Here is a 15,386-nt window from a genome sequence, read left to right on the forward strand (position 1 = left end):
TAAAGAAGAGGCTGTCCTCTATAGCTAAGCTTATAGTAGCTAGAGCTCTTAGAGAAAGTAGAAAGCCGTCCTATATATATAAGCTTATATTTCAGCTAGGGCTTAAGATACTAAGAGGTATTATTACCGTCTTCTAGAGGCTCTTTTCAGTTAGATACTTACGTATCCTAAAGCCCTTCTAGATATTTAAACGCAAAGCTTCTCTTCCTTAAAGATATCCTACTTCTTCTTTTATATATAACATAGAACCGGATACGGCAGAAGTAACCCTTCTAAATAGCAGAATGCCTACCTACCTACTTTTAGAAGAACGCATACAAAATAGAGATAGAGATAGAGATATAGATACCTACCTAGGCAATAAAGAAATAGGAATAGAGATAGAGATACCTAGGTATTGAATAGATAGAGATATATATAGATATAGATATAGCGCGCTACTAAGGTTGAATACCTTAGTATATTGTAGGTTACTCGAATATTGGATTTATATATTGGTATATAGACCTATAAAATTTTCTTCTACTAGGCTACAGAATCCTGAAATGCTTTACAATATTATAGAACGGTTAATATTATTACCGTTTCTATACCCCCCTATACTAGGATATTGTACTTCTAATATTTAGGAACCTAGTCTATAGGTAGTATTACTTTACTATAAAGTATTTAGCGAAGAAATATTAAAATACAAGCTTTCTAGAAACTTCTTTAGCTTTCTGAACTCTATTACTAGCGGTTAATACTTAGACCTATTAACCTATACCTATCACTGTCTATGGATCTGTTCTATTAAAAGCCTCTAGAGACTACGTTTGGTCTCTAAAGATTAAAGCTTTCTAACAATATAGTAATATTTATTCTAGAGAACTCAGAGTATACTTAATATACTAGGTCTTTTTAGGTATCTAGAGATATACTACTAAGTAGATTATAATACCAAAAATGACTACTAAGTAAACGATAATTTGTAAACTATATAAACTGTATACTCCTAAGTAAACTAGGGGCTAGTATAGGAACAATAATACTATAAGCTATTAGTATAAACCTTATAGGTTTTACAGAAATCGTATGGCACTACGTAAAGTATATGTTATTATATAAACTATACTACTAAAGAGGTTATACTTTAAAACAGACCCTTAGATATTATATTATCAAAGAACATATTTACTACTACACAAACTATATACTACTATACAAACCATATACTACTGTGTAAACTATATATTACTAAGTAAACTATATACTACTAGGGAAACTATATACTACTAGGTAAATTACCAAATAGATTATAGGCTAGAGACTACTACTAGTTATATACAAAATATAGTAGACACTATACTACTAGCTACTAATTAGTATATAGCAACCGTCGTCTTAACAGGCGAAAAGAAAATTAGCTATCTTGATGAATCCTAATATACTTTATTAAAGCTTACCGTCTGCCTGTCTACAAGACAAACCACTATAGTATAGCCTCCCTAGGTAAGCATTACAACAACAATAGGAACGAAGAGATAGAGAAGAGATACCTAGACAATTAGGAGATAGAGAGACCTAGAGAGATACTACAAGATAGAGGTAGAGAGATAGAATTGGAGATAGAGATAGAGATAGCAATAGGATATATATATATATCTATGAATTTGGGTATTATTTTATTATCATCGTAGGCAGGCCTATTAGATATATTGTTTCTTAGACTGTGCCCAAATATATCCTGGAGACAAGAAAACGTATAGTGAACTTAGGGTTAGGGTTAGGGTTGAACTGCATACTCCACGCCTAATAGGTATAGAAAAATGCTAGCAGTACAAGTTGTGGATACAAGCAAGGTAGGTATGGTAAGAGAAGATGATGTTTCGCGATGCGCACTGCGGCGGAACTAAATTATAGGACAGGAACCAGTCACGTGCTACTCTATGGAATGGATCCAATATATCAGGTACCTATCTATCAATCTGGTATCAATCAATTAATCAATAAACCGGACTACATAATCATTATGTAGAAAATGCTCAAGCAGTGCACATTTTGAAATTGCCTATTTGTCATCGACATCGTCACGATGATCTATCTTATCGCAGCGGGCACATACCACCTAGAGGAGCCAGGATTTGGTGTAACGGTGTAGGGAGAACAGATAGCACACACAAATGCCGGCCGATTAAAAAACGATGTCGGTCCAGTTGCCCTTCCTTCGATACACGAAAGGACATATCTACCTAATGTAGTGAGAGGGGAGTGAGCCCGTTTCAAGAACAAGATGCTTCTTAGGCTTGCAGCTGTAATCACGCTCACGCTCTGCGTCGCCGCCCACGCTTCTTCCTGTGCTCCCACTGCAATTACCGACACGGCGACGTATCATGGAACTTACAAGAGCCACGTAGAAGCCTTCCTTGGTGTACAGTACGCACAAGACACCAGTGGAAAGAATCGTTTCAAGCCTCCGATACCATTTGTGCCCTCAGGTCTTCTCGATGCTACCAGCCCTGGCCCAGCATGTCCGCAGCTCCTGGGGACCAACAGTTTGCCCTTATATCTGGGCAATATTACTGGTAGGTCCACCACCACCACCCCGAGAAGTCATCTTTTGAGTATTGGCCCTTACAGGCCATCTCAGAAACTCATGTTATACACTGACTGACTGCCATTGGGCTACAGCGACATCGGAAGACTGCTTGCGATTGAATGTGTTCCGACCCAATGGTACCACCGCTGGAGACAACTTGCCCGTAATGGTGTATATACATGGAGGTACAGAGAAGTGACCATCCGTCATGCATGTGGTGCTGATGAAGTCCGAGCTGATGCTGTCTCTAGGTGGCTTCAAAACCGCCTCCAAGGATGATCCAGTCTCGCAGCCAGGAGGCATGATCTTGCTGTCTATCGACAACGGCTCTCCCGTCATATCAGTTCAGATCAACTATCGTTTGGGAATTTTCGGTTTTGCACAGTCTGCCGCCCTGAAAGGGGACGGGTCCGAGAACGCAGGCTTGCGAGATCAACGACTCGCCCTGGAGTGGGTGCACGATAACATTCGCCATTTCGGAGGCAACCCTGACATTGTACTTATCCACGGACAGAGCTCTGGTGGACTTGCCGTGGGCATGCAAATGATGGCGTACGGTGCCAGCAGACCCCAAATATTTCACAAAGCCATTGGCCAAAGCCAGATTCTCGAAGGGGGTATCACTGGCAATTTCACCCGCAACGCAATGCAGGACGTGGCAGATTTTGTGGGCTGCAACGCAACAAGCCTGGATTCGGACGATACTGTCATGTGTCTGCGCAACCTCAGTATGACAGATCTATTCGCTGCGCAAAATCTGACCGCTACGAATCTGAATGTGGGAGACATCTGGCTGCCTGTGGTGGACGGCGACTTTCTACCTGCTGCGCCATCAGAGCTGATCGCTTCCGGGAAATTCTACAATACGACCACTATGATCGGCTGGTGCGAGGACGACACCACATACTTCATTGACCCCAGTGTCGCCAACGCCTCAGCCACACATGCATACTTTGCAGACTATCTCCCTGGCTTTTCCCCTTCCCATCTGGAGACACTATTAGACCTGTATCCCGAGTCGGAATTCGAGCCCGCATACTTTCCCAACGGCACTGTCGCTCTGGCCAAAGAGGTCCGACGTGCGGGCAGGATTCTGAGGGACATCATCATGACATGCCAGCCCATCTACTTCGGCAGAGCGTTGGCCGCAGCCGGCAATGATGTATATCTCTATGACCAAAACCAAACCTTCGTCACACCCATCCTCGAGACGAACTATTCACAGTACGGGTATGGTGTTCCCCACACGAGTGAGTTCGCGTACATGTTCGGCAATCTGAGCCACTACGACATATACGACTTTCCATTTGAGCCCCAATCCGAAGACTACGCGTTGATGGAGCGACAAAGCAAATCGTGGACATCGTTTGCGGCGTGGGGACGTCCCTCGATCAATGGGACAACGCTGCAAGGGTGGCACAGGGCAGACTTTGACGACGCGAACTATGGAATCCAGATCATTGGAGGACCACACGAGGGCTATGCGGGTGTGAATGGCAGTGATTCTGCGCGGGAAGCTCTGAGAGGACAAAAGCTGCGAGAACGATGCGGATTTTTGACCTCGCCGGAGATTGTCCAGCAGACGAACTATTGATTGCCTAGCTTACTATATGGATCGGACATGTTCGCGTGGTGGTTGAAGGTAATGGTCCAGAACCTACTTACTGTAGGTACAACAACGTACACTCTGGATGACATTGATAGCAAGTGAATCCTGGCTATAGTAGAACGATTGTGCTGCAGCTGCCCTGCCGTACCTGCGTCTGCAAAGTGAAAAACCAGGCTTCCGTCCCACGTCGCACAGCTTTCCCCAGTGTTCATGGACAGCGCATCCCTGGCTACCAGATCGAAATGTCTTTTATTCATTTTTTTTATTCCTCCTTTTTTATTCTTTTCTGTCCTTTCCAACCTGTCCCAGATCGAATCAAGGCAGAAGTAGTAGATCGAAGTCGTAGTGTGCTCCCACGCTTTCGCTTCCGCTCCCAATCGCAGTTGCCGCGGTCGTATTCACATGTAGACACACATCACCGCCACCGACATGTATCCACACATCTGAAGTGAAGTGGAGTGTGAGGGTGAGGGTGAGGGTGAGTGGCAAGTGAAAACGAACATTCCCTTCCGGATTGCCCACCGAAATGAAGGGCCTGCGCAAGCGGCATCTCACCGTCGCTGTAGATCTGAAGCTTACCTGCATACTAGTATAATGTGATTCTGGGCTGGTGGGTGCATACTGTACGAAGCAGTCCAATCGCTGCTATAGCGGCTGCATGGCGACGTCAGCTTCCGGCAAATAGTAGCGCGATAGGAGCCAGCTCATCAGCAGCCGCAAACGCGTGCGTGGAGGCACAGCACGCCGAGGGAGATGGAGATGGAGGGGAGAGAGAGAGAGAGAGTGGTGGGAGACGGGGAGAGGAATTAAAAGGAAACAAAAAGTGTCTGTCTCTTGGTGATGATAACAGCAAGATGGAATTAGCCTCGCTCGCTATATGAATAAAGTAAGTGCAAAGTGCGACATCGTGCAGTCTATCTCACTGGGGGGTGAATGGGACTACTACGTCGTTCTATCTAGCTTTCTCTCTCGAGCGCGTCAGGCGGTGAGTGAAGCGGACGGAGCAGACACGAGCAAACTCATCTTCGACAACGAGCATATCTCACCTGACTCCGAGTTCCAGACCAAACTACCACCGAACAACCACAACCACAACGTCAACACAGAAAAGGCGCAGCAGTCATCGTCCGAGTGTCGCTCGCTCGCTCAGTTGTCGCGTGGCCCCCCCCACGACGACGGCACACACACACACACACCGACAGACTCAACAGACAAACCCTCCGCGACACGCTCTCGTCCCTCTTCATCACTTCTTCACGCAGCGACACAACACACATCTCCTCTCCCTAGGACCTCCTCCACCTCCCCCTCCCCATCATCGCCAGCGACATAAGCAGATCCATCGCCACCGGATACAGAGGCGCAGAATCAGACTGCGCACCAACCTCCCCAGACATCTACGCCAGGAGGGCTGCAGCCTGCAACTGCAAACACGAGAGAAAGCGAGAGAGAGTGAGAGGCACAAAAAAAAGTTCGAGTGAGACACTAGGAGGTATCACCTTTCACTACTGTAAGAGAAGCCGGGAGGGTTGGCGAAAGTGGGCGAGAGTTGCATAACACCAAGCATCCCCGGATCACAGAGTCACATTGCACTGCCGACCTCCCATCACGTGGGGCACTTGTGTCGGGCCATCCTTTGCCTCGTCGGGCGCAACTAATCTGCAGCACCACGTCATTTCCACCCTCCCCGCCACCATCCGGCTCGTAGTACGGGCGGGTTACGGGTAGGAGGGAGGTAGATAGGTCGGTAGCAGCCTAGGAGGGGAGCCACCTGATATGGAGGGTGTCGTCGAGAATGCGGGCGAGCTGGTAGGCTGGGCTACGGACAAGTATTTTGATTCGGGCTGGGAACGCAGTCGCAAATTCATCAACGGGAAGAAAGTCGAATCGGTATATCGGCCCTTACCAGCAGTCGCACGAGAGCAGCAGCAGCAGCGCGCAAAGAGCGAGGCTGCGAGAAGTAAGCACGCCTCTGCGTCGTCTGCAAGCTCGCAAGACCCGAGAGAGCCCAAAGAGCGTCAGTCCGCAGCATCGAAAGGCCGCCCTTCTCGGCTGAGGTCACCCGACTACGATCGTGGTGCAGGTCGCACTGCCCAGAGCCGCCCGCCGCCGCCGCCGCCATCAAATTATTATCCTGATCCCGTCAGCGCAGAACGGCGAGGCAACACCGCAGCACCAAAAACCCAAGTCGCTACCCTTCCGGCGTCGCGACGCAAGCAAGCCAATCTCCTCTTTCCCGCGCGCACCGACTTCTTCACAGACGACCACGCCAACTCTACCGCCCTCGTCAAGAGACTCAACGAAGACAACGACGAAGTCTTGCGCGCATACGAAGCCGAAAAGGACGACCCACCACGCAATCCCGCTTCGGTCTTGCCCGAAAAAGATCTTTGGACTCTCGCAAAGTACGACGGCGATTCGAAGAAGCACGTCGACAAGTCCGAGAAGAAGTCGAGTAAGCAGCCGTCAACGACTGGCTCTAGGAGAGACAGCGCAATGGCGTCCGGATACAACGACGACTACCGGGGCAACACCCAATACCCAGGCGAGCCTCGCGCACGCTCAGCCCAGCCGCCTCCAAGACATCGCTACGATGACGATGACGACAGCGACTATGATGAGCGTTCCGGCCGCAGAGACCGAGGAGGTGCAAGAGGGTACAGCGACCGCGACCGAGACGATGGCGACTATTACGAAGTGCACGAGAGGTATCGAGGACCCGTAAGTGCAGGGCCACTTGTTGTTCGTCACCGATCATATCCCATGGGGTGGAGTATAAGCATGCGCTGACCTGAAATCATAGCCTGCCAACCGCCCATATGCCACGGAGCGTAGAGAGAGCTACCGATCATCGTACAACGATGGCCCGTATGCTGGCGGAGCTGGAGCGATAGCACGTCGTTCGGATCCATATCTGGACCGTTCTCAAGTCAGTCGTAGAAGTCGACGCGACCGTGACGATTACGATGATTCCCGCTCGCGGTCTCGAAGCCGAGACAGTCGGTCGCGCTCCGGTGGCCGAGAAGCAGGCGCAGGAGGAGAGGGTATTAAGCAGAAGATCACATCCCAATTCGATACGTCACAGAGAGGTCTCGGAGTCGGACTGGCGGGTGCCCTCGCAGGAGGTCTCGCTGGCAGACAGTTTGGTAAACAGCATCGCCAACGTGATATCATCCTGGGAGCTGTGGTGGGCGGACTGGTCGCGAACGCTGCTGAGAACAAGTGGTCGGAGCATAGAAAGGAGAAGGGGAGGGAGGAGGAGTATCGGTACGAGGGGCGGAGCAGGAGCACAGGGCGGTGACGAGCTCCCTGAATGAGGTTTCTTCATCCTTCGTCTTCTTCTTCCATCTTGCTTTGGAAAGAAGCAAACATTGGGATGCTGCGATGGAGTACGAACGGGCAGCTGCATAGGCGCACCTAGGTAGGGTTTGGTTAGTGCCACTCGGCTGCATTGGATGGTGCAACGGAGACGGAAATGGGGGAGGGATCACGACATCCACGACAGAGAAAACCACCTGTAATAATTAGTACGAGGCAGCGAGAGTCACATGCATGCATGTATGCTATGGCTTTCTTGCATGTCTGGAATAGATTTTGATTCGACACCAGTTTGATAGTGTCTGCGCATGAAGTCGGCAGTGAAAATAGAACTGTGGGCTTAGGTACTTGTCCATGAGGTGTGGTGACTCTTGACTCTTGACTCACGACCCTCCTAGGAGGTAGGAGATACATACCTCCTCTGAGGTATACCTGACTCTGAGGTACAGGTACAGGTACAAACAGAGCTTAGCTAAGGAGGTAGTATGCGGTTGCCTTTCATGTGACACGACGCTAGGGCAGACCCTCGATCAGCTGCCATACCGCCAGCTCGTCCTTCAGCATTCCAGCCTGTACATCTTTCTGTTTTCTCTTTCTCTCTCTGTCTCTGTCTCTCTCTGACGCATACCTACACACTCCCTCCCTCTCTCTCTTGCTATCGCGTCATTCATATACATCGTCCCCTTCGTGTTGTCATACCTATTGACTCCAGCGTCCAGCATCAACCATCTTGCTTCTCACACATCTCCAAACAACCTGATTGATTCCGCACCACTGCCCCCAGGAGCACCGAACTGCCATCTGACTCCGCGTCGCGTGAAGGCGCTTCGTTGAGCGGAGTGCAGGGAGAGTAACAGAACGAGAAAGAGGAGAAGAAGGATAAGAAGAGGAAGAAGAAGAAGAAGAAGAAGAAGGAAATGGCGTCTCCCGTCCTCGCGCGTCCCACATCCCAAAACTCGTCGGAACGAGGCATAGAAGAAGAAGACGCGCTCCTCACCGGTCAGAGAACGGGCAAATCCGAGTCTGACAGCAGATGGAAACGCTGGCGAGAAATAGGACTCTTCGTTTGGGCCGTCATCGCCACCACTGTGGTGATTATCTTGGCAGTAGTATGGCAACACAACACCGATACCAGACATGCGGGCAAAGGCGGAGCAGGGGGAGGAAAGAAGAATCTCATTTTCATGGTCTCGGATGGAATGGGACCGACATCTCTGGCTTTGACGAGAAGTTGGAGACAGTATACAGGCGGACTCGGCTGGAACTCAACATTGGTGCTGGATGATCTCCTGATCGGACAGAGTCGCACGAGAAGTTCGAGTTCTCTAGTCACCGACTCTGCGGCTGGTGCGACGGCCTTCTCATGCGGAGAGAAGAGTTACAATGGCGCCATTTCTGTGTTGCCGGATTATGAACCTTGTGGCTCTGTCATGGAGGCGGCGAAGAGGTTAGGCTACATGACTGGCCTGGTGGTCACGACGAGGATTACAGATGCGACGCCCGCCGTGTTTGCGAGTCATGTGAGGAGAAGGGAAATGGAGGATGAGATTGCACTCCAGATGTTGGGGAAGACGCATCCCCTGGGGAGGATGGTGGATTTGATGATGGGAGGCGGGAGATGTCATTTCTTGCCCAATACGACCGAAGGGAGCTGCCGAGACGATGCAATCGACGCTGTGGAGTGGGCGAAGGAAGAGGGATGGAAGTACATTGATTCGAGAAAGGAGTTTGATGGGTTATTATCACCTTCCCGTGGTGATGATACGACCGAGAAGGCAAAGCAACTCTTGCCTCTACTCGGCCTCCTCGCGCCAACTGACATCCCTTACGAAATTGATCGCCGACACCAAAACGAGACATACCCAAGTCTCGAGGAGACAGCAAGAACTGCTCTCCAAATCCTTTCTGCAGCGACCAAACACTCGGACAAAGGCTTCTTCATCATGATTGAAGGTTCCCGAATCGATCACGCCGGCCACGGGAACGATCCAGCTGCACAAGTCCACGAAGTACTCGCCTACGACAGAACTATCCAAGCCGTCCTCGACTTTATTGACAACTCCGATGTCCCTACCCTCATGGTGAGCACATCCGATCACGAAACTGGAGGTCTCGCCGCCGCCCGACAACTGCATTCCACATATCCCGAGTATCTGTGGTACCCTGCCGTCTTGGCCAATGCCTCCCACTCCGCAAGTCACACTTCACGAGAATGGTACTCGCACTTCCATTCTCCCTCCTCCTCCTCCTCCTCCTCCTCTTCTTCTTCTCCACCAAGTGACAACGGTAACTCGGCATCTGTCTCAACCACTGCAGAAGACCGCGAATATCTCACCTCGCTCCTTCAATCTAACCTCGGGATCCACGACGCGTCTCCATCAGAACTCGACTCCCTCCTCGATGAATCAAGTCCGGCATCCTACCTGTTCGCCGACATGGTCTCCCGGCGCGCACAAACCGGCTGGTCCACCCATGGTCATTCCGGCGCGGATGTCAACATCTACACTTCTGACCCTCGAGCCGCACGAGCTCTGAGGGGTAACAATGAGAATACAGATGTGGGAGGGTTTCTGAGAGGGTTTCTCGGACTTGAGAAGGAGGTGGAGAAGGTGACTGCGCTGTTGAAGCAACATGCACATGCTAGTGAGAATTCGCATGTGCAGTTCTTGGGCCCTCTGCCCGCTGAGGGGGAGCGGTTGGATGGCCAGAGTCATTTGGATTCCCACGAGGAACATGGAGGCTATCATGGGGATTTCAAGCATCGGCACAAGAGGGTGGAGGAGCAGGAGAAGAGATGTCAAGTTTGTGGGGTGTAGGCTACTTCTTTGCGAGCTTGGATGGGGGAGAAGCTGAGGTTTGTGTTAGGGGAGGTGGTGGGGGAGATGATGAGTGAGTCGGGGAGTGTTGGCGATGCTTGATTGATTGACTGAAGAAACACCTGAGTGTCCTATCAATGCATCATGTTATGGATATTTTCTTTGCATTAGCGTTGGAGTCTCTGTAATGGGAAGTCGATCGGTCCTGTAGCAACGGTCTTTTATCTATACCTAACTTCTTGCCTGAATCCTTTTACTTGTTCGGCTAGGTAACAAGCAATGAATCAAAGGTACTATATGCACTTGTCAATATTCACAATCTCAGTCTCTCGAATACATTTTTGCTCTTCAACAGCAATTGTGTACATACTATATACAGTATTTACTATATAGTAGGAGGAGGAGGAGGATGAGGAGGAGGAGTTTATTTATACAACATGGATTAGATGAAACATGTTACCTCCCTGCTTGCAATATATATATCTCTCTGCATGCAGGCTACATACGTTACCAAAGTTCTGGTATATTCATGTTTCTCGTTGGGTCGTTTTTTCCCTTTCCCAAATGCAAGTGGATGTGCAGGTGCAGATGCAGGGCGGCGTGGGGGATAGTTGCATTTTCCGGAGAATTGGGATTCGGAATGGACTCTTTTTCGTTCTTCTTCTTGTGTGGCGCATGATTTTTTTTTTTTTTTTTTTTTTTTTTTTTTTTTTTTTCAGTCGGCATTCGTTGCTTCTCCGATATATATAAAGATATCATCAATCGTACATTTGTGGTATACATGTATCCAGAGGAATATTGCGTGGGCCCCTAAGAATTTCCCTTTTCCTCGTTACAAATATGAAATGAAATGAAATGTCAGGTCGTTGAGACAGACATCGTATACGACCCCCCCAAGTCTCACTCTTCTCTGATATCTACGCTCTCGAGAGATTGTCGTATAGATGCTTCATCGACGACAACGACAACTTTGTCGCTCGTAGCTGCTGCTGCTGCTGCTGCTGCAGCACTGTCTGGGACCTGCTTTTCGTCAGAGGTACCGCGTTCGCTGTTGTTGCAGATCGGATTCTCTCGGGCGAGTGGCGTTGGAGCTTCTTCTCGACTCGCCTGGTCGAGTGGTATTGGAGCTTCTTCTAGTTGACTGGTTTCGACGAGTGGTGTTTGCACTTCTTCTCCACTCGTCTCGGGCAGTGGTAGTTGCGTTTCTTTTTCATCTGGATTTGTTTGGGCGACTGGTTGCTGGGCTTCTTCTCGATGTTCCACTGAGCAACTCCCATTATTGCTTGGTTCATGACTTGTGGCTTCTTCTGGTTTGCGCATCTCATGATCGAAGGGTTTCCGGGCATACACCAGCCGTCTATGGAGACAGGATCATTGTCAGTGACGACTGCCCATTGCAGAGAGGAGACAGACAGAGAGAGAGAGAGAGGGACTCAACTTACACTTCATGGTATACATGTTTCTTCCGGTCTCTCAAAGCCTTTCGAATCTCCGCCAGCCATTCCTGGACATCCGCAGCAGACCACTGCACATACACACCCCTTCTGTTAGCTTGATGCCCATGTGAGAGTCAATCCAAGGAAATGAGAAATGAAAAAGAAAAATTCACTCACACCCAGCACTCTGGTATAAGGAGCAATCACCCAGCCTTCCATTCCTTCCTCCCAGTTCAACAGATTCCATCTCCCGATTTCCTTTAATCGAGGATCGGAACTCCATGGTCCAATGGGCCATTTGAAGCGCTTCTCGACCACATCGACGAATCCAGCAGAGCTGATCATTCCAGCCATTTCCTCGGCAATCTTAAACGTCTTTTTGAGTCTTCGGCCACATTCGATTCCATACATACTCCTACATGCATCACAGGTCAGCCTACAGCCATTTGCACGCCTCTCATATCGCAGGGTCGCAAAGGGGATCAGTTCATCCGGCAGGATGTCAAAGAGCGAGCAAAAAAAGGAAAAAGTAACAATTTTAAAAAAAGAAAAGAAAAAACTCACCATTTTGCCAAAGTAGAATTCGGCCTCAAACTCCCATCCGCCGACCGATTCTGAATACTCCATTCCACCTGTTCAATCCAACCCCCCGGTTGCAAGTGCGAATAACACTGTTGATACAAAGTCGGCCAGTCCGAGATACTCCCAAACAGGCCTCGGATATGAATAAAGTCGAAATGGGATTCGGGATAGACCCACTCGGCCATGCAGTCGTCGATTTCAAAGTGGCAGTTGTCGGGTTGCATGCCCGGTTGCACGGGCGAGAGATCGGTTCCAATGACTTCGGCCGAGGGGAAGCGGTCTGCAATGTCTGTGGCCCAGATTCCGGTGCCGGTGCCGATGTCGAGGATTCGTGTGGGATTGGTGACGGGGGCGAGGAAGAGTTGGTCGCGGAGGGTGAGGATGCAGAGGTGGTGTCTTTGATAACAACAACAATATGTGCGTTAGTGCATCGTTTGGAGAGGAAATAGGGGGGGTGGGATGATGATGGTGGTGATGCTGATGATGCTGATGGAATAGTTGTATTACATACACTATTGCTTCGTGATTGTTTTGCTTCTCGTCATTGCTGGGTAGTATATTGTCTCAGTCCCTGTAGCGGTCATCGTGGTCGACGGTGCGGAATCGGTGATTGTCTTGTGCTTACGGTTGCCAATATTCGCCATCCCCTAGTCATGCTTCTTAGTACCTCGGTTGACTCGGAAAGAAAAAAGAATATACCATATGTCGGTATATACGCCGCAGCTCTTGCTCAAGACTTACGATAGGCATGATACGTTCTCCCATTTTCGTGTCGATACATGGTCGTAGTGGTAGCCAACGTCCGGCCGCTAAAACCATCCTCAGCGAAACTCCCCATATCGTGCTGCAGCAAAAAAAAGGGCGACATTTTTTTTCTGCACATGATGAGAAACTAACGACGTATAGCTGCGACTTTCTTCTCCATGGCCGCGTTCGCCCGAATATGTAGAATAATGGTCATCCTTTATTGTGTCTCAGCATGCGATATAAAATCTTCAAACATGGCTTGAGAAGGGACAATGTAAAACAAAAGAGAGAAAACGCCTACAATCGGAATTTGATCAGAGAGAGGCATGTTTGCAGCAGGTGCAGCACCAGCACCAACAAGCAAGCAAGGTCGAAAGAGAAAAAAAAAAGTCCTCTCTATCGACAATGTGTTCGATTCGTATGGTGTGTGTGAAGTAAGCAAGTAAGCAAGCAAAAAAAAGCCGTCGCCGGCCCCCACGAGACGTCGGTGTGGGAGCAGTAGTACGACCCAGGGCGGTCAAGCCACCACCAGGACCATATCACCACCGCCCAAAGGACGACGTCCCAGATCGATGGGAACCGAAAAGCCGGGTCCAGCTGCGGGATCAGCACGAGATATGAGCAGGGGTGGATGGATGATCCAATGGTGTGTGTAGGCGAGAATTTTTATTTTATTTTCTTCGAAGGGGTATGAGTAGTGACGACGATGGAGGAGGAGGAGAAGAAGAAGAAGATCCGGGTATACGGTTGGTATCTTCACATGTGCAGCAGGAGTAGTAGGAGGACCAGGAAAAGGAGGAGGAGGAGGAGGAGGAGGAGGAGGAGGAGGAATAGGAGGAATAGGAGGGTAAGTGGTAGTCGGGTAGTTTAGTGTGGAGTGTGGAGTGTAGAAGAGGTAGATAGAGGAGGTCCATAAAGGTGCAGCGTAGTACCAAAAGGCTACAAGGAAGACGGGAGATACGTAGGAGGTAGCACAAGACTTGGACGGGGGGTCGGTCCATTCGCTTCTTGTTTTGCTTGGCCTTTTACCTAGTAGATAGCCAGGGCATGGGCATGGGCACGGGTACGGGTACGGGTACGGGTGATATGGTGATGAAGAGGAGAGTCTGGAGAGTACTATGCTATGCTATACCTACTACTTACTACTTACTATTCACTGACATTGGTGGGAGTGGGACATCCTCCAACACTGAGAAACCTCTGCAAGTCTTCCCTTCTATCCAGTCCTATATGTGGCTGGATAAGAGAGAGAGGGGGAGAGGGCGAGAGAACAGTTCGAGATGCATCTGGTGTGACCTGACGCCACGCTCGTCTCACACAGAGTACATGGAAGTATTATGTAGGACTAGGGTTGGAACAAGCAAGTCGTACACCACGAACACCTGCGACAAACAGTCTATCACACGGGAGTGTGCATTATCACATTGAAGCAGCTACCTATACACACTCATGACTATCCCTCATCGCTCCTGATTATCATATAGAGACTGACAAGGAAGAGAACGACAAGAAAAGAGAGCGAAGAGAAGAGAGCAGAATGAAAATGAGGGGAGACAGTCGACCGGTCCGGTTGTCATATTGGCCAGCCCAGCCACTACCAGACAGACGGTGACTTAACCAGTACCCACCCACTACTACCGACGGTTGTGATCCTATCGCGGCCGCGGCGTGTATGTATGTATACTTGTATAAAAAGTAGAGTCGACTAGAGTCACTACTAGTTCCAGTTGTGTGGAATTCATGAAGAAGATATAAGAAAGAATATGCAATTGTGCAATTGTACCGGAATGGTGGAGAGAATGGATAGAATGGATAGAATGGATGGATAGAGATGGATGAATGGATTGGATGGATGATGAATGAATGGGTGTGATGATGCTCATGACTGAAACCAGCCCACTGCCTCGGGAACCCAGATGCTCTTCCCTCTGCGCGATTTGGTCCGAATGTCTGGCTCTGGACGATCGGGATATGCATACATCACATGTGTCGTTTGTCTTGTCATTTTTGTCACTTGTCACTTTCCTGCACCAATGAGAAGTCACTGTCGGTACCGTAGTAGAAGACATGTTTTCTCTCTCCTATTTTCTCTCTCCTTTTGTCTCCTTTGCCCTCTCCTTTGCCCTCTCCTTTCCTTTCTTTACCCACACACACACTGACAGACACGCTCACAGATATACACAGAAAGAGGAAGAGAGAGAGAGAGAGAGAGAGAGAGAGAGAGAGAGAGAGAGAGAGAGAGAGAGAGAGAGAGAGAGAGAGAGAGAGAGAGAGAGAGAGAGAGAGAGAGAGAGAGAGAG

At 49.2% G+C, this 15,386-nt stretch overlaps 5 protein-coding genes across 5 annotated transcripts; 3 read left to right on the forward strand and 2 right to left on the reverse strand.

The window, feature by feature from the left end:
* The first annotated feature begins 2,239 nt into the window (after positions 1–2,239).
* On the forward strand, positions 2,240–4,437 carry SEPMUDRAFT_83341 (alpha/beta-hydrolase). Its single transcript, XM_016910333.1, has 3 exons — positions 2,240–2,564; positions 2,671–2,763; positions 2,830–4,437. Exons 1-3 carry the CDS (start codon positions 2,273–2,275, stop codon positions 4,170–4,172), a joined length of 1,728 nt encoding a protein of 575 aa, XP_016762867.1. The 5' UTR covers positions 2,240–2,272; the 3' UTR covers positions 4,173–4,437.
* A 678-nt stretch (positions 4,438–5,115) lies between these two features.
* On the forward strand, positions 5,116–7,795 carry SEPMUDRAFT_148372 (uncharacterized protein). The gene is made up of 2 exons (XM_016904880.1): positions 5,116–6,929; positions 6,991–7,795. Exons 1-2 carry the CDS (start codon positions 5,964–5,966, stop codon positions 7,486–7,488), a joined length of 1,464 nt encoding a protein of 487 aa, XP_016762868.1. The 5' UTR covers positions 5,116–5,963; the 3' UTR covers positions 7,489–7,795.
* Positions 7,796–8,139: 344 nt separating this feature from the next.
* SEPMUDRAFT_148373 (alkaline phosphatase-like protein) lies at positions 8,140–10,610 on the forward strand. The gene has a single exon (XM_016904881.1). It carries the CDS (start codon positions 8,423–8,425, stop codon positions 10,319–10,321), a length of 1,899 nt encoding a protein of 632 aa, XP_016762869.1. The 5' UTR covers positions 8,140–8,422; the 3' UTR covers positions 10,322–10,610.
* Positions 10,611–11,039: 429 nt separating this feature from the next.
* Positions 11,040–13,860, reverse strand: SEPMUDRAFT_148375 (S-adenosyl-L-methionine-dependent methyltransferase). Its single transcript, XM_016904882.1, has 9 exons — positions 13,388–13,860; positions 13,237–13,301; positions 13,081–13,148; positions 12,965–12,986; positions 12,851–12,886; positions 12,322–12,735; positions 11,935–12,172; positions 11,764–11,846; positions 11,040–11,678 (listed from the first exon to the last, which is right to left on the reverse strand). Exons 1-9 carry the CDS (start codon positions 13,412–13,414, stop codon positions 11,222–11,224), a joined length of 1,410 nt encoding a protein of 469 aa, XP_016762870.1. The 5' UTR covers positions 13,415–13,860; the 3' UTR covers positions 11,040–11,221.
* On the reverse strand, positions 13,604–14,249 carry SEPMUDRAFT_107029 (uncharacterized protein; the record flags this gene model as incomplete). The annotated part of the gene is made up of 2 exons (XM_016900661.1): positions 13,604–14,115; positions 14,237–14,249. The coding sequence occupies 2 exons, from the start codon at positions 14,247–14,249 to the stop codon at positions 13,604–13,606; spliced, it is 525 nt and encodes a 174-aa protein (XP_016762871.1).
* Positions 14,250–15,386: the final 1,137 nt, after the last annotated feature.

This window comes from Sphaerulina musiva, assembly GCF_000320565.1.
Source record: "Sphaerulina musiva SO2202 unplaced genomic scaffold SEPMUscaffold_3, whole genome shotgun sequence".
In the NCBI taxonomy this organism is placed as follows: Eukaryota; Fungi; Ascomycota; class Dothideomycetes; order Mycosphaerellales; family Mycosphaerellaceae; genus Sphaerulina; species Sphaerulina musiva.